Source organism: Sycon ciliatum, chromosome 4 (assembly GCF_964019385.1).
Source record: "Sycon ciliatum chromosome 4, ocSycCili1.1, whole genome shotgun sequence".
In the NCBI taxonomy this organism is placed as follows: Eukaryota; Metazoa; Porifera; class Calcarea; order Leucosolenida; family Sycettidae; genus Sycon; species Sycon ciliatum.
In genome coordinates, this window is record NC_088646.1 from 40181508 (window position 1) to 40200743 (window position 19236).

At 47.9% G+C, this 19236-nt stretch overlaps 3 protein-coding genes across 6 annotated transcripts in view; 2 read left to right on the forward strand and 1 right to left on the reverse strand.

Moving 5' to 3' along the window:
* LOC135816150 (1-phosphatidylinositol 4,5-bisphosphate phosphodiesterase delta-1-like) overlaps positions 1-15050 on the reverse strand; it is a 40404-nt gene extending 25354 nt beyond the window's left edge. Inside the window, exons 1-8 of one of the 4 annotated variants that reach the window (XM_065329541.1) lie at positions 14669-15050; positions 13332-13477; positions 4672-4830; positions 3119-3328; positions 2612-2642; positions 1906-2142; positions 1081-1147; positions 307-397 (exon numbers count right to left, since the gene is read on the reverse strand). In XM_065329541.1, coding sequence (XP_065185613.1) covers positions 307-397; positions 1081-1147; positions 1906-2142; positions 2612-2642; positions 3119-3328; positions 4672-4830; positions 13332-13477; positions 14669-14706 — 979 coding nt within the window. In that variant the 5' untranslated portion in view covers positions 14707-15050. Of the gene's footprint in view, positions 1-306; positions 398-1080; positions 1148-1905; positions 2143-2611; positions 2643-3118; positions 3329-4671; positions 4831-7174; positions 7982-12139; positions 12534-13331; positions 13478-14668 lie in introns of those variants that run through there. The other 3 variants (XM_065329540.1, XM_065329538.1, XM_065329542.1) reach the window with 3 other exon arrangements.
* On the forward strand, positions 8325-10865 carry LOC135816151 (uncharacterized). The gene has a single exon (XM_065329543.1). The coding sequence runs from the start codon at positions 8570-8572 to the stop codon at positions 9422-9424; it is 855 nt and encodes a 284-aa protein (XP_065185615.1). The 5' UTR covers positions 8325-8569; the 3' UTR covers positions 9425-10865.
* A 3148-nt stretch (positions 15051-18198) lies between the features above and the next one.
* Positions 18199-18609, forward strand: LOC135813569 (transmembrane protein 203-like). Its single transcript, XM_065326659.1, has one exon. It carries the CDS (start codon positions 18199-18201, stop codon positions 18607-18609), a length of 411 nt encoding a protein of 136 aa, XP_065182731.1.
* Positions 18610-19236: the final 627 nt, after the last annotated feature.

Genomic DNA, 19236 nt, shown 5'->3' on the forward strand with positions numbered 1-19236 from the left:
ACGACGGTGCTGATGTTCTACAACTAACCGGCTAGCGTAACTTGTAGTTCCTTGGTCTTTCTCTTTTTGTATAATTAATTAAACCTTGGCTCTCCATTTGAGGCCGAAAATAGCCGAAAATAAATATGCGCCGAAAATGTGTTGACTTACAGACTTCCAGTACACAATTTGCAAAAATTAACCACTTAGTGGGCACAAAGTTTAACGACCCTGTCAGCACACACCTGTCTTTCTTCTCCAGTACAGAGGAGAGAAGGAATGCCAGTACATGGTGCATGAGTGGTGAAGGTGATGATCAACACGTACCTTCATAGGAGAGCAGCTTTTGCTCCTTGCAGGTCTCATTTGGCTCGTACTCCTCAATCAGACCTGCACAAAACTCTTCCGTCACATCCATCTGCATATGCAACACACAACACACAAACACAAAAGGTGATACCGTACTTCCGCACATATAAGCCCCCCCCCCCCCCCCCCAATTATAAACACGTGCACTTATAATGTGAACACGGTTGGTGAAACACCTGGCAGCTGAATATACTACTAAGCATGGTGATAACACCGTTGTTTAGGACACAGACAAACCTTTATTGCACATACAAGCGCATGGGGTTCTACCCGAACATGTTCAAACAGCAAAAAAATATTTTTTGTAGCAAATTTTCACTAATAAGCCCATGCGCTTATGTGTGGGGAAGTACGGTAAGAAACAAAATAAAATGAAACCTTAGAACAACAAAGCCATACCATACACGGGCGCATGCCCGGTATGGGTTCCTGGGTGACCGAAACCCCCCCCCCTTTTTTTTTGCTCAAAATGCAGGATTTTGCTTCATTTTTTGAAAAATTTCCCGGGGAGGCCCCCGGAACCCCCCCCCCCCTTGAAGGGCACCGGCGCACGCGCCTGATACATGTACTCAATGGATGGGATACTTTTCACACCTAACTACAAAACTCCTATACTGACATTCTTTGTTTGTTTTTATTTACTTGACCAGATACACAAGCATATCTGTCTTCTCGTCTCACCATACGGCTAGACGCTCAATAAAGAGATGAAAATTCTTCATTCATACTCACATGTTGTTCGGTCACGAGGAATTTTTGCAGTGTGTCTGGCTTGAGAACGCAGTTGCCGCCCGATTCTCTGTAGACAAACACATACCAATTAACAGCAGTGAAAAACAACAAGAGTAGATAAACAAGAGTGTGCAACTCCGGATCTCTTCTGCACAATCTGCAGATACCCCCCCCCCCCCCGCGGCGGAATTTTTTGTTGACGTCACCTTTTTTCAGAAGAACGCGCATTTTGCCCCAGAGCAGTGTGAGAGCACATGCTGGGCACCGACTTTGTAATGTAAAGCCCGGCCAAGTGCACGAGTCAAAACTTTCCAAAAGACTCGCAGCGCGTGCATCGTCGAAAAGATTACGTCAACAAAAAATTCCGCCGCGGGCCAATCCATCCGGAGTTGCACACTCTTGCTATCTACTCTTGATAACACATACTTCAAAGTAATTATATATGAACAAACAATACATGCCTGATGGGATGCACGACAGGTAAACCATAGGGATTACGAATACACGCATACATGCACGCACACACACGCACGCACACACACACACACACACACACACACACACACACACACACAAATACACACGCACACGCACACACACACACACACACACACACACACACACACACACACCATCCTCTCTGATCAAACTCCAAAAATCTTGAATGCCACACACCCATAGACTAGACTCATTGAATCAACAGAACACTCAGTCACTCAGTCACTCAATCACTCAATCACTTTCTCACTCACTCACTCCCTGACTCACTCCCTCATGCATGTACATGTATGCAGGTATGCACACTCACAAGCACAACCGACTTACTTCTGGAGCAAGTGGTAAAGCTCATCTCTCATGGACAGCTTGCGGTAAAACTGTTTGAACTCCTCGAAATCGAGACCAGATTCGCCGCCATCGTTGACATCCGCTTCCATGAAGAGCTTCTTGGCTTGCTTAGTTGATAAGTTGGCATTGATGCGGTGCAGCAGGCCCAGAGTTTCGTCAAAGCTGAGCGTACCGCCATTGTTCTTGTCAGCCGCTACAAACATTTGCTTCAACCAGCTGGGAAATAGGATACCAGTGGCAGTGGGTCAAGGATAAACTGTTGTGAGAAACACGGTGAAATATGCGTGCCATCATTGAGCAAATCAAATTACATGCACACGTACGTGTACTTCGAAATATAATTATGTCTAAAAATGAACCACTGCACTTGTTGAGTTCCGTACTTCACCCATGGTCCCACTGCTGGCATTTTTCAATCAAGTGTGAAATGATAACATACCACATAGCGATCTCTGCATACTGTTCAAATCAAAAGGCAACAACAGTCAAGCAGCTGTACAATTGCATTCACCAACAGCAGAACATACACGCCCACCCAGAGACACAGACACAAAAACATACACACCATGTACACACACACACACACACACACACACACACACACATCACACAACATGTCCAGGTGACATTCCCAAGCTGGAAAACCATCCAGTGTTGTACGATTGTGTAGTATCGACAAGGATACGAATCTTGCAGCTCCTCAGACTTTGCAGCACCTGCCCAGAACAATGCACAGTGGAGAGAGAACAACTCTGGTCAACAAATCAGGCACGATCATAATGCAAGGCAACAATACATGTTCCTGTGCTAGTAATTGACAACACAAAGACTACCCAGGCATTGTAGGAGTGCCTGTGCAACCTGTTGTGATGAAACAATGTGGTGCTGAACATAGCAGATGCCCCTAACCAGGGCCTTTCTAACTTAGAGTAATAATTCTAATGAAACATATTCACACATGTGCACACACACACATTCACGCGTGCACACACACACACAGACATGCACACACACGCACACACAGACATGCACACACGCACACATACACACACACACACACACACACACACACACACACACACACGCTGCCAGTACCACTGTACCAGGGTATGGATATAGCACAAACGTAGGCAAAACAATCATCATGTCACGTCCTACAGTATCTACAGGCATGCAGCATGTGTACTAGTACCTGTCTCCGCTGTGTTCATCAGTGTGCGCAGACCAGTGCAGAACTGCTCAGCCTGGCGATCGGTGAAAGCCAGCAAGCTGAGAATGTCGGGCTGGTGTGGTCGACCATATACCACCGACACACACATGCTTGCCTCCAGATCGTCTTGAAGCTTGTTGAAAAAGTCTGTTGTGTGACCGAGACGGACCTCAAGGACGTTGGTTAGCGGTGCTGTAACAGTGACAACACAGCGTATACAATCATGTTAAGTGATCATCTAACCGGAAATTACCTCACCACGGTGGCAATGTGTGCAAGCATGCAAGGCAGGGGGGCAAGAGTGCAGAGTGCAGAGTGCAGAGTGCAGAGTGCAGAGTGATGTGGTGGTGATATGAAGCAATGTATAGTTGTCGTGAAAAAAATACACTGATAAATGGCTATTGGCTAGAGACACTAGTATTATCCTGATACAGTCATCGTGCTCATGCTATATAGACCGACTCGTGTGTAAATGAGCGTTAGCAGCCAGCCCAGCGAGCTGGCCCAACCTGCACGCATGCGCGAGTCACGTGGGCACGCGCCCTTCAAAATCCTGTACAATGTCTCTTGCATGTCATTGCTGTTTGGACTTTCGAGCGTGCAACTTGCGGAACAGGTGTTCCCAAACAATTTCCTTCTCACCCTCCCACCCACTAGCTCAACTCATGTTTCTGGCGCACACATGACGGTATCTGTATAGTCCATGAGAATATATGCTGGTTATGCATCTCTATATATCTAGCATTTGGCGGCTCAATTCAGAGTCATTGGCGGCTCCATGCGGAGGCATTGGCGGCTCCATGCGGAGTCATTTGGCGGCTCCATGCGGAGTAATTGGCAGCTCCATGCGGAGTAATTCGGCGGCTCCATGCGGAGTCATTCGGCGGCTCCATGCGGAGTCATTCGCCGGCTCCACGCGGAGTTATTTGCCGGCTCCATGAGGAGTCATTCGCCGGCTCCATGCGGAGTCATTCGCTGGCTCCATGCGGAGTCATTCGCCTGCTCCATGCGGAGTCATTTGCCGGCTCCATGCGGAGTCATTTGCCGGCTCTATGCGGAGTCATTCGCCTGCTCCAAGCGGAGTCATTTGCTGGCTCAGCTGCGAGCCATCTAGCGGCTCCAAGCAGAGCCATTATACCAGTTGCTCGAATCGGCACTCCCAGCTTAATGCAAAACTCGGTTACTCTGTTGTGAGGTGGGGGGATGCTAACATTGCTTTTTAAGGCAACGTTCATGATGCTCACTGTCCACATTTACTTGAAGTAGGTCCGCAAGTATACAGTGTATGAGCTGTCAGTGCATTGCTGTTGGATAACCAACCGACTTGCCGCATGACTGACCATCGGATAAGCGACGTGTGACAGTATATGCCACTGCCCGCAGATCAATGAGAAGATGCGCAAGGCATATGTAAATTTGTTGGAGTGCTTATGCTACATCTCTTCATGCTCTACTCCTGCACAAAAGAATGCCTTCATGCCAAGAGTCATAGTCGGTGCACCTGGAATTATCAGCATCAGTGTTTAGTTACTTACTGTGTCCTTTCATGATTTGCTTCTGCGGCGACCACCATTGCAGGTCTCGGCCGTCCTTACTCAGCACAAACTTGCGATCGTTCTTCTTCAGACCCAGCGTACCGTCGCGTAGCAGAGTCAGGACGGTGCCGAGGCGGAAGATTGCCGCACACCGCTCACCTGCGGCGGTCGCAAACAAAGACAAAGAAAGCAAGCATGGCAGACATTACAAACATCCCATCAATGCTGGATCGAGCAGGTCTGATTCGAATTAGAAACGTGTGACTTGTGCCAGTAAACAGTTTAAAGCAAAACGCTGCAGAGAAAACACACCGCAGTCAATACAACATGTCATGTACTAGCAAGTGTATGAAGTATAAGATATTTAAAAGAATTAAGCAACATTACTTGATAAGTGGTGCAAGCGACACAGTCTTTAGCCAGGTGTTTTGTACAAGATGATAGTGTGTCTATACAAGGCACAAAGGATTGTGTGTGATGGTCGGTCTTCTGCGGCAGAAGGGTCGCCACGCAGAGAACCATTACTATTGCAACACACGACACATCCATCGGATGACAAGTAGTACACTCAACACAATGGTATACTGCCTGTGGTAACACGGGTGTACGGACTTTACATTGTACTTACACACAACACACGGAATACCTTGTACCAGTAGTACATACACAACAACATCAACAAACAAGTCTCTTGAAACATGATCAGAATATGCACGTATGCTCAGAAGCGAAACTGTACAAAAAGGCCGCCAGCAAAGATCAGAACAACACATTTTTAAAAGCATACAATTGTAACAATTGTGGTTCCATCTTGTATGCAATGCCTTCTAAAGCGTGCGTCGAGGCGACAAAGTGACGCGATGCGTTGTGTTTCCAAGTAAGCTGTGGCAATCCAACCCCCCAGGCCCTGTAACACAAGTTGCCTGCAAGTCAATAACCACTCATCCAGTGCATACTCGTACATACAATGTAGTGCACACGTGGCAACATTCCATGGCATAACGCTACACTGCAGCAACACTTAAAGTTAAAAGTTGTACGGCCCCAGCCATCACAAGCGGAGCCCTCAGCGCTCCGCCGATAGAACCTTGAAGTACACATAAAGAAGTGACTAAGTCTAGTGTTAAGTGCCTAACAAGTAAGTTACCCTCTAGATACGCCAGAGCCAGGGAACCGACAGCCAAGTCACACACTGTGGACATTCCGAAGACAACCTAGAATCATCAAAGATATTTTAAACTGTACCAGTATTTGCCCGTATACATCTTGGTCCTGCTGTGTGGTTCGGTTATCTATACTGAACGCACAAGCGTGGAACAGTGTTTGCTGTCAATCTGCTTTCGATACTTTTCCACCGGTTTGTGAGGGGACTGGACGCACACGGCTTCACTGTACTGTATTATACAGTACAATACTTCAAGCATATCTATAATTTTAGTTACTGAAGTAAAGTATGTTGTGTGAATGCCTGTACGTGTACGGAGATACATGCGACTGAAACTACAATAGCGTACAGCAACCATCGACAAGGTCCCACTGGGTGGGTTACCGTATTTCCGCGCATATAAAGCCATGGCGTTATAGGTGAAACATCGCTGTTTTGGACCAACTGTTTACAGAAAATAGCCTCGGATTTAACGCCATGGTGCTAAAAGTGAGAGACGCGTACATGCGAAAAAATCGGCAGAGTATGAACTTCGAGTACTCGTACAGTGCCATTGCACGTTCATGTCGAGCATCCATGTACTTTCAATTTTACCTGAAAATTTCAAATTATGAACCTATGGTGTTCAAGGTGGCATGTGACAGTGGGGATGGGTACATGCAGAGAGAATCACCGCTACTGTAGGTTCACTGAAAGAACTGAACTCACCTTTAACGCCAGATGCAACTTCCTCAACATTGAATTTTGTTCACTTATAACGCCATGGCTTTATAGGTGAGGGTGGCCTTATATTCGGATATAACGCCATGGCTTTATATGCGCGGAAATACGGTAAACATGTACGATGTCTACAGCATGGCCGTAGCACTGCTATTTCAAGTGGTCCAGCCAAACGGGATACTTGACCTTGAATGAATATTATTGACGGAAAAACCCCGTGTTGAACGAATAAGTTGGGTCAAATTTTTCAAAATAAGGTCTGGTGGTCGGACTGGCCGGATCACGTGCAATTGGCCCTGTACAGAATGCACTTACAGACTGGTGTACCATGCCGTCATCCATGCCGGCACTTGTTGATACATGCAGTGATAATACATGAAACGTTCCTACAATGTAGTACTGGTAATGCTCTACTTTCAAGTAATAACTATGACCTGCAGCAACCTAACTTTGCTTACATGTACAGTAACAGCCTAAATGACCACACGTGTTGCAGTTACAAGTACATTTTACTTGTGCAAACACTAACATGACATCGACAACATCAACGACAACACACAGGAAGGAAGGAACTACTCAACAGCAATGGAAGCAGTACAAGCACGTGACGCAACGCACCGTCATCAACAGACTCCGACGCAGGCAGCATGTCCAAGAGGCTTGATGTTGTTGCAGCCATGCTGAATACGCATGCATGGCATAACCTGGCCACTGGTACTCTTGGATTGCTTTACTCTCTTTCTCTCAGATATCTCTTTCTTCTTACTGATGTGCAAGAGCTAGCTGTGGCTCAGTCCAGGTAGGAAATCTTTCAGTTTAGGCCACTGTTGCTGGCTGCTCTACCAGCAGTGAGCAGCCAATGCTCCTGTATACTGTGATAATGCAGTGTTGCAGTGTTGCAAGAATCGTCTGCAAGGCAATAGGGCAAGTCTAGTCTAAGACTCTAAGGCCAGTGCCATCAACGCCACATCCATTCACTCTGCAGCAAAACGATGCAGCCTGTGCAGATCGAACTACTGCTACTTGTACTGTGGCCAGTATTGGTTCTTGTCGTGGATTGGCTTGAAGTTGAAAGCATCATCTTCTCTGTACAGCATCCTGACAGACGTGCACACGAGCCTGGGATGGTGTTAGGCTCGTGCTTGCTGACCGCTGAGTCAAACTCAAACTGAGTCAAAGCAAGCTGGGGGCTGGTTGAGTTCAGCCACCCACGAAACGCACGACACATACTGCACTGACACGCAAACACAAAAGGTCTGAATCATGAGCTGCTTTCTCTCACAATACTGTCCATGCAGGGAATCCCTACGCGCCGGTGTTTTTGAGTGGTGTGCACGTCTGACCAGGAACTAACGTGTTACTTCCAAGCAGCAACACCATGCGGTAGAGCGTGCCGCATCTTGCCCAGTTGTTGGATCAATGGAGTCACTCTGGACCATGAGGACATACAATTACTGGTTGTAGTGTAAAAAGAGTTTAATACCTTCGTCAGAGCAGATCAAACAAGCGCAGCACTCACTGACTCAGTGTGGTAAAATAAGTGACAAGAAGAGGTTGTCCATTGATCATTAGTTTGACAGCTCAATTCAGGACTGGACGAAATAATGACTTGCTGGAGCAAATACTCGTGAAAGCGCTTCAGATGAAAGACAAAAGTGGGTGTCATTCAAAGTAACAATGAATATTCGAATGTTGCTGACGATCGATTGAGCGTCGAAGAACTAGAAGAAGCTCCGCGAAGCAAAGTAAAGTTAGTTTGAAAAATGTGCTTCACGTTTCTTTTCACTTTGGGGGAAATCCCGCAGCCTCCGTGGCTGTGGCCCCGTGCACGGTCGCGCCCACTTTTTCGCTTTTTCGCTCCCAGATGAGAAGAAGAGAAGGCGAACATGCCTCGACTTGTCTAGTTGGCTGGGTCGCGAAAGAGCTTGTTCTTCTGGCCATCGCCAGTCGTCGTTTCTAGCACTCGTCTTCTCTTCTCAGTCCCCCGGTTGGTCCACTGCATTGGCCGCGACAATGCCGAAGCGCAAGGTTGTCAAATCAATTCCAGCTGCCGTGAGCAGGAAATCTACACGCCTGAGTGGCAGTCCTGCCAAAAGGACTTCAACCGTGAAGGCGTCCGACAGTGCTGACGGATTTGTGCAGGGGAGGACGAAATGGACAGCGAACAAAACCTTGAATGAAATTCGCAAGGCGTACGAGGAGAATTCCAACCTTGCCTACGCGGCATCGATCAAGCAGTATATGCGTAATCAGTTCGAATTCTACGGACTGAAAGCACCAGTGCGAAGACGCCTGGACGCCCAGATCGCTGAAACAGTCGATTTTGCTGAATGGACAGGAGAGCGTCTGCATAGTCTGATCACACTATTATGGGCACAAACACACAGAGAGTACCAACACTTTGCTGTCGAGTTGGCCAGAAAACATCTTGCTAAAGTTCTGTACGACTTTGATCACAGCATGGACCTGTTGCGCAGGATGATCACGACCAAGAGTTGGTGGGACACAGTGGACATGATCGCTCCACACCTTGTTGGTGCACTGGTGACGCGATACCCTGCCAGGGGTGTTCCACTGATGGACGAGTGGATTCAGGATAAGCACCTGTGGATCAGACGCGCGGCCATTCTGCATCAGTTAGCGTACAAGAAAGATTGCAACGAGGAGCGTCTGTACCGATACTGCCTGGCGTGCTGTGCTGAGACCGACTTCTTCATTCGGAAGGCGATCGGATGGGCACTTCGACAGCATGCGTACCTGCGACCATCGTCTATCAAAGGATTTGTCTCGACCAACGATGAGAAACTTTCCTCGCTTAGTAAAAGAGAGGCGCTCAAGCATCTTGGCGGCTGGCCATCAAAGAAATGAGTCGCGCTCATCTTTTCAATGCCGCAGCAAGAGTGCTGGAACAAGCATTGTTGGTGTGCGTCCAATACAAACCACTACTGTAGTACAGGTACACACCACCCTATGTATGTGTGCACTGTACAGGTACACACCATAGTATGTGTGCACTGTACAACCCAAGATTGCTACATTGGGAAGTGCATGGCGCCTTGGTGACGACGCTGCTCAACGCACATGTATTCTGATAGTGACTGTAGATTAGAGCTGTGTGCCGCATCGCAACGCAAACACTGCAAGACTAGTAGATCGCACCAGTTAGGCATTCGCCGTACCGACATGGTGCTATAGTGACGGTACTGGATGAAGAGAGGCCACTGAAACGCCGTCGTTTCGACTAGGTGGTAGCTTTACCCTCTATTCGACAGATGGGCTCCGTACGCCAATCCACATTCCGTGTGAGTCGTGCACTGAAGATGCACTGTCAATGGCATCCCTTATCGTGCATTGTACTGCTGTACTGTCCAATCAAGCTATGTACATGTAGGTGTAGTGACTGTGTTTTTCGAGCCGTATTCTCCATGAGTTGCCGCGGTTACGCTAGGTGACTGCATATGCATGTGCCATGCTGACTCAAACACACGGGAATGTAGCACTATTCCACCAAAGCCGAGCGACCGATCACGCCGTCAACTCTCTCTTCTCCAGCTTCTCCCCCTTGTGAAGCAGAGGCTTGTGGACACGACTCACAAGAAGCGCAATCCTCTAGCGACGTATTTGTCCAGGCTGCAGTCAATCCAGCTTGCTCCTTGAAAGCAGGACCGGCGAAAGCAGTTTTCGATTGGTCCGGCCACACCCTAACCGTTCATACAGTTTGTGTATGATATGACGGGTAGACATAACCTCCTCGGCAGTGAACACATGATGTTGGTGGCCAGAAAGTTGGTCCGGCCATGGACTGACCAAACTGACCGGTTCCGCCGGGCCTGGAAAGACAGTTGATTCATGTTGGAGTCGGAGGACTATAGAGTTATATGAAATTTGTCTGGTTCGTACACATCTGTTTTCGCTCACAACAAACTTGAAAGAATGTTTTTCTGTGCCCGGTTAAGTCATGAACAATAGTCGCCCAGCATACTTTCAATAGGCTCTTTAGCATTTTCAAATTATTCACTGATGTCATGCAAGAGTGTAGTTGAGCATTCCTTTCTGCCTGTCAGTCACTAAGTGTTAGTATTCTCTTCTTATTGTTACGCACCGTACCGGCCGTGCTCGTCGGGGTACAGTGTAATCCTGTTATAGGAAACCCACAGCCTTAGCTGCGGACTAACACCATGAACACTACACAACAGGTTATTATGAAACATACTAGTAGTCAAAGTGTTGTGTCTGTGTAGTCAAAGTGTTCTGGGGTTACTATCCACCATAGAATAGCCTGAGACAAGCTTTGACTCCTCATACTGGATTCCATGTGGACGTGTGTCTGGCTGGCTGTTTGTGCATGTGGGTTTCATCTTCGGGGGGGGGGGGGGGGCTGAGAGAGCACAGACAGTTCCCACAATCACTGCACCAGGAGCTGGAAGGCATTGCCATTGGTCACCGTTATGGTGGAAGGAGCCCATGCACCTCTGGCCCATAACCCGACACACTAAACATCTACCTAAAGTACATGTATCATCATTCTAATCTAATTTCGAACACTGCAGCTTTAAATTGTTGTACTGCACTATTCTACAGCCAGAGCTAAGCTCACAGCTTGTATTTACTTGCAGTGTTGTAGCATGATCAGTGGCCAAAGGGTTTGCCTTGAAGGCTTCACGGGCCTGGAGTGAGTTGAGAAGTGGAACAGTGATAAATGAACAAGTGCAAGTGTACCATCCAGAACCCACGTGACTGGACTACTGAGGGGGTGTCCATACCATGATGGCATGAAGCCAGACACTCAGCCGGAGGGTAAGGGTTTGAGTAACCCTACATCTGCATCATGTGCAGTACTAGTAGGTCCAGATCAGTTGCACAAGTCATGCATGGAGTGTGTCACATAAGTTATGGCTAAGTGGTCACAATTTTAAAGTGGAGTAGTGTCCCACATGCCAACCTGCCTTTCCTGCCCAGCGCTGACCTGCTGTCACAAGAGATGCTCTGTCTTGAAAACCACTGACACTGCGGCCTACCCTGAGGATGAAAGCTATGAACTTTGCGGCGCCATTGATAACCCATCACTCATCATGCAGCTGCCCGGCGGCTGGGTATGCATAAGCCCTGGTGTTACCAAGAGGTGGCGTATTATCCTGCTGGGGCATATCCAAGTATATTGGTTAATTGGGGTATGGACTCGGTCTGGAATGTATACCTCGGCTGTCACACAGTGGACTCAGGGAGGACCATGACATAGAACATGCTTACCTTTATGAGTGGCTTGGAATTCAGTCCCGGCAGAGGTATAAGGGGTGTGTAGCCTTGGCTGTGGGTATCTCTGATTGCTGTTTACAAATTACCCTTAAATTACCCTTACCAACCAATGAACTGGAATGAACATTGTCATGGCTGGACTCAGCCCTAGTACATGTACCCGGCAGGATCCCCCCCCCCCCCCCCCCCCCCCCCAGGCCAGGAATGGAGCCGGACTCATTATCACAATCAATAAACAGGAGTACTAGAGGTGCTGCGAAGACACTGTATCATTGTATTTTTGTACCTTGAATTATTATGCCGCCAGTCTATCAGTCTATAGCATACCTGGTAAGGCACATTGTCCAGCTGTTTCAAACAGACACGGAGGCCAGTGAGTCACATGGGACCTTAGGTTGGACGTACGGCAGATGTCGCAATGCCTTGGGCCAGGATCTTGACCTGCTCGACGGGCTCCTGCTACATGGCCATGATCACATTCAGTATGGACCGGACAGGCTGAGGCCAGGAAGGAGGAGGCAGGGGACTGGGACCTCCTGGTAGTATGCAACACCGATACTAACCCACATAGCTCAGACATGACTACACCCTGAGCTATTCAGTGGACAATGGGCGACTGCCTGGTAAGAGCAGTGTGTGGCCTGCAGCCTGATGGCAGCTCAGTGGTAACTACACTCAGCGGCTATGCTGACCGCGGAGTAGTACAATGATAGCCAAAAGTGTTACTGAAGGAACTCTTCACCATGAAGATTCCTGAGCACTTTCTAATGCTACACTGTATGTATCCAACCTGGGCCACGACGACCAACCAATCAGTATCTCCTGAACAGTGACGGGTGACTGATGTTACCAGGATATCTAGTAAGTTGCAATGTGGCAACAAGCTCTTGCATTACCCCACCAAATCCAATTCATTCTAACTCCATTGAGTATTCACAATCCAACACTTCATCAGATTTCGCAAGCCACTGTATGGCGTGCCTGCTTCTCAGCGCTAACTCAGTATTCTTGAGGCTCGTACTGCAGCGTAGATGGTATCCGACAGATCTAGACTGACGGCCATGACTGGCATGAGGCATGCTTTGAGTGTGAGGATAGCACATCACGTAGATCTATTTCTAACCATCGCTACTGCACCCACATGCACAGTCTGGAGCACTGAACATGTGGTGGGTCGGTAGCAGTGTGCTAAAAAGGAGGAGACGACAGTGGACGACGGTTACGTATAAGTACTGGTGACCACAGTTGGTTTGCCAGTGTGATTACTCATGATATACCGGTAACATGCATAACACGGCAACATGACATGATTGCCATTACTCTGCAGCCTAGCCTGTGTACCTGTCTACCTGGACTGGCATCTGGAACGATCGAATTTTAACTAAAGTCAATGATTGGAGATGGATCAGAGTCTTCCACGACGTGTTACGTACAACAATGGGGATTGCGGACATTGACATACATGTAGGTAGTCTCTACAGTAAGACACAATGAATACAGAAGTACACCGTGTTCCTACCTGGCGTGCCGGCGTTTTCCGTCGTGCCGCCTCCGCTAGTCTTGGACGCCATTATGGACAGTCTGCAGGCAGCCTCCAGGTATGTCAGCGAAGCACCGCCGGTCAGGCGACGATGTTCGGTCAGCACGTCTCCAGCACTGCTCCAGCTAGCGGTCAACGGCAGCAATCAGGTTGAAGGGTGTTGAACATGCACGAACACGCAGAAGAAACGGCCACAAGTCTCCACAGAAGGAGCTGTACGACAGAAGGTGTGCCCTTTTATTTTGAGTTTGAGTGTCCCTCAGGCAGCCATGCAACATAACAAACGTACAAATCATGCACCTTCTCCCTTCGCGTAAAACCGGAATATCCGAGTAGTGGAGCAGCTGCGGCGCTACCACCAACGCCGTGTGGAGTGTCACTGTGTGATCAATAAGCCCTACAGTACTCTGCTAAAAAGTAGACTAGAAAGGCTACAAGACTGTCATCGAAGCGCAGACAGACACACAAGCGCTGCTGTCAATAATAATAATTATTCCCAGGCTTGAATGGCACCGGGGATTGTCCAATAGGTATTTTGACTCGTATTCGTGGCTGGCAACATTTTCAAACGCCATCATTTGCAAGCTCTATTTACTTGATGGCACATGACAGTCGTGGTTTGTGGTGTGTTCGTAAGGACACGGGCCACACGGCATTCCATTCTCTAGCGCTGGAACATTGACATTGTGTTTACTTGATACATGTACATAATATGATGTACCGGTACACATGCTGTACGATCATCATTCCGAACAGCCTACTATCGACCATTGCGTCGCTGGCCTGGCATCATACAAAGACTTGTGCCAAGTTGTGGAAGGTTTGGCAGCTCTCAAAAACTCTAATCTCCAGAAGTGAACGCGTCACAAGAAGAGATAAACGCAACATACTGATTGCAAGGTAAACAGCAGGGAGTCGTATATTATTAGTGAAAACAAGGTACAGGTACTACTAGTATTTTACGACTCCCTGGTAAACAGAGTAGAGAGAGAAGCTGTCATTGCGATACATTGTATTGGGTATTGTTCACAATACCACAACAACAGTCAGTCTCTGATTCTACTCGATGTACTTATGTACCTGCCATGTCGATCATAATCGCTGAGGACTGAGCCAGCTGCGACTGAACCAGGCGGATCATTGAATATTATTATGAAGACAAACTGGCAAGGTCAGTGAGAGTCTGAGTAGAAACCCTTCGATGGTTGCATTAGGGATAGCAGTACGGACATTCAGCTCGGCATGGTACCACATTACCGGGCGGGGAAAGCGACTGTTAGTCCTGAAACCGGCATATGTTTTCCGTTAGTACTTACCGTCGCTTGATCTTGTATGCTTCTTCAGTAACTCCCATTCTGTCGGCCGTAGTATGTACCCGTATTCCGTAGGTCTACAACAAACAGCAGTCCAACTGCCTCACCAATCAGAAGGAAGATCGAAATGCTTTCGACCTGCACAAAACGCCCCGGCCGAGTCAAGATACTTCCTGCACACCTGTCAGCGCTCGGGGCTGTCTGAAGTGCGAAGGGAGACGCGTCGACGGACAGCTAGTGAAAAGTGGGGTCGTGAAAGGGAGACCGCTCGCTGTCGAGCCGCTTCCTCGCACACACCTACACGAAAGCCGTCGTGATCATGGCAAGTAATTAGTTTTCTATCCGACCGGATATGCACCGGCCAGCTCCTCACAACCACCTGTTCCAGAACTGGTAGAAGCAGGGACACAACCTACCGTTTGCCAAACCGCCACACTGCCACAAGAACACAGTGTGACAGATGATCAAATGAAATACAAAATATTTCCTCTTTCTTTTCGCCCAGAACAGCGAAACTGACTACTGGCTATCGCTTGTACATGTATCAGTATAATATGCAGAATATTTACAGGGCACGCAGAAACCTCCCTGCAACAGCATGATCAGGGAGCGCGCAATCAATCTTCCGGTATTCGAGGGACAGGAAAGACTTTTTAGTTGTGATGTCCTGACAGCTGCCACTTGTGGCGCTCAGTAATATGGAGATCGAGAATCTAGAATGATGAGCAAGAGTGCAGTTTGATTGCTGAAGTGACAGAAAGTGACAGCGTCCGAATCACATTTACACCGACCATCGTGTATAAACAAACCGGAGAAATCAAGTGCCTGGTGTCATCACTGCATCAGCAAACAGCCACACTGGCACTCAGCCGTTGTACTACTAAAATATATACAGGTTGGTATGTTGGCAAGTTGGCAACTATTACTTGGCATGCACTGCAGAGCGAGTGTCCTGGCCTGCTGGGCGCTCTGATCTCAGTCTATTTATGGCCTAGTGTAGACTCTGGCTCAGCCGTACCGCCGCGCCACGGGTATACCGTGAGTAGACTTGGACCGTGTCATGTCGGTCAATCAGCCCCATCAAGACTTCAAACTAACGACTAGTAATTACTTATGAAGTTATGGAACTACAGTAACAGTAGACGTCGTACCGTCCCCTAGAAAATACGAAAACTATGGCAGTAAGGGGGAGAACTAAACTAGTAGTAGTATTAGTAGTAGTAGTAGCTGCTGCATGTAGTCTTGAAGGATAGGTATCGACCGCCCTGCAGTGCAAGGAGTGTTGCACGTGACTGTGTTAGCAGGGCATTGCATTGGGTCAGTTGGGACTGATCGTTCCCTAGGAAGCATTGTAATGCTAGCAATGCTGCATAAACCGTGACAGGAAAGTGAGGAAACTGAAAGCACTCTCATGTATAGTAGGGTACTAGTAGTGGCTCAGTTTGCTGGTTGCGCTGATGAGTCCACAAAGGACGAACCAGTTCTGTCCGCAGATTGAGGAAACTGACAGCATCCTATACTAGAATCATGGATATGATGTGACCCAGTGATGACAACAATCATGTTCATGATTGCACTACATTGTCAATTTGTCATTGCACCTACATCAGTACATGTACATGACTGTATTTGTTTTTGAATTAGTGTTGGGTTATATTACCATACACTGTATCTGTACCTGCGTGCACCAGTAGCAGCACCACTACCAGTGGCAGTGACCAGGTGACCAGTGACCACAAGAACCCCAGGCCTTTGCCTAACACAGACTCAGTAGGTACTTAGTTACAGTGGCGGCCCGGGGCAGGTCGGGTAACTCTGGGTGCTTCATGTGCAAGACTGAGTCTTGCTTCGAGTCTCGACTCTTGGCACCACTCCTTAGGCTTTGGGTGCGGACTGCACTTGACGTCTGCTGCAGGATGCCAGCGCGTCCACTACATAGCTGAGTGAGGCTGCAGATGTGCAGTTTGCAGTTGCGTTATCGACGGACGGTGCTTCTCTGCTCATGAAGTCTTTTGAAGAAACTGAAAGGGACAAGCCATGACGATCGTACAGTGCAGCATGTGCATGTACATGTCATCGCCGGACGCCGGTACACACGACATTTGGGAGAGAAGCGCATACCGGTAGCCAGTCGGCCTCAGGATCGCTTATGCACAACCTCTAGCCTAGGCTCCGTATGTCCAGAGAACTACACAGAAGAAGCTTGACGGAGAGCTGCTAATGCCATGATTGCCAGTGTCCATACAATCAAGAGTACAATGTACATACTAGTTGAACCCCCACTTACATGAGGTATTATGTACAGTAGAGTCTTGATACAATCCAAAGCAAAGGTACTACATGCACTTCCCAAAAGCCGGAGGCGGTGTCATGCCATGGCTTGCCACCACAAGTCCACAATCATGGTCCAGGCACCTAGTACCTGCCTCATTATCTTTTTTGTAAGGATTCTCTGCTTGACTTTTTACGTGTGTTGAACTGCGCCGAAACCCACGGTCAGCTGGGTACTCACAGCTCGAGTGAGGATAACAAGGATGCAGTCTACAGGGTTATGGGCCGTTACACGCCCGATTGGTTGAGAGACTCACCTCCTCTCCCCTGACTCACTTGTGAGGTCTGCATTCGCCACTAAGGTGTAAAGGCATAGTGGTGGCCTGCGGAAGCGAAGGCTATCTTGTGTGTTTCTGAACATTCAAGTGATGCTAACGCGGATCCCGCGAATATTATTATATTATTCTCTGAAAGTAACTGGGTTCTTCTTTCTAGTATGGAGGAGTTTCCTGGAAGGGTGGTCCGTGGATCATGGGAGGACATGGAACTTACTTATAAAATTACTTACTTGGGTAAGTAAGTTGGGAGAGAGAGTTCCCGCCCCCGTCGGAGTTTTGGACTGTACGAGCGACTCGTACTGTAGATCTACAACAGCTGCAGCAGCCTCCAGCACATCGCTACCGCACTCCGCAGTTCCGCACTCTCTACTCAGCATAGTCATGAGTAATGTCACAGCCACTCGGGGAATCCCCTTTACACGTTTGAAACTGACGAAACTTTTTGCCAGTTTGCAGAGTGACTTCCTACTTCTTGAATTATCGTGTTCCCTGCTCGAAGTATTTGCCTTCATCCTTCTGCGGCCCTTCTGGTCACTGGAAGACTGTGATTACCCTGTCATAATGAAGTATCGTGTGCTGCTACATATTTCCTTCAAGCTCATTGCAGCTTGCTAGCCCAAAACTCCGGGAACGAAATTCAAACTTTTTGAAAGAATTGGAGTGTGCTTCTTTCTGGTACTTTCTGCTAGAAGCCAATGGAGTAGACGTCCCGAGCTAATGCTAATATCAGGCATTCTGACTAAGTATTCCTTGGAGTGATGGTATGTGTATGCGCTGAGAGGCAGCGATAACACGTGCCGGTCTCCTGTGCACGTAGATGTGCAGGGTACACGTGTGTGGCAGGAATTGGTGTCATTCAACATAGCAGTCCAGAGTCTGTGAAGAGTTAGACCGTACATCACACAGTGAGCATCACACTGAACGATGGCCAGGCGACAGCTCCTCTACGCGTTCTTTCTGGAGCCAGTCGATTGGCTATTTCAGCTGGCTGGGTTCATAGCATTCCTCGTCCTTCTAATACTTGTTGTGACGGATACGCGACAGTACTCCTGGTTCATTGTATTCACACCGATGTTCATTGCCAATGGCTTATCGGCCTATTTTCAGACCATGGTGTATTTCGGACTGCTCTACGACGGCTACACGCGTGAGGCTCACAGGCGAATTGCGTGGATCACGATGCTGCTGGTGCTGCTGACGTTGTTTGAAGTGCTGCTCGCCAATCACCTGAACGGAGGAGATACCAGTATCGGCGGTGCCCTTGCGCCGATGATTATCCTCTTTATTGCGTTACTGCTGCGCTTCCTGTCTGCGCTGGCCAGAGGCAGAGTATAGCTGAACGCGCGGGACTTGAGGCGGGCTGCTGTCTCTATTCCCAGCCTTCAAATGGCAGTGTTGAGAGTGTTTGCAAGATGGAGCCACGTACGGGACTTGAGGCGGGCTGTTTTAACCTTTTTTAAGCATTTTTTATACACCCAATCCTCTCAGCCTAGAAATTACAATTCACAAAATCATGGATAAGAAGAAGGACAACACGTTATCACAGTGGCTCACCATCCAAGTTCAAATTCACAAAATGTTTTATAAACAGCCCCTCAGTCTTTTATAAACAGTTGGTTGACTCGATTCTTTGGGGTTCAGGCAGCTTTAATACTAGCTATTATTATTGTTAGCTGGACAATGCACACCGTGCAGCTTAGTTTTTTTAATGTTTCTTGTCTAGTGTAAGTTTCTTCACACGTGCATGCTATGTGTGTTCAGCTGGTCTGAATGGCATGTTGATGTTATCCTTTGGTTTCTTGATTACTGCTCATGCATGATCATGACCGTTTTAACTTACCTACTCATGACAGTAGAATACTTGATTGTTACATGTACTAGTATCGGTGCATGCACTTTGGTTTGGTTTGGTTTGGCGTGGCTTAGGTGAATACAAAATCTGCAGTTTACATGCTCTGGTGT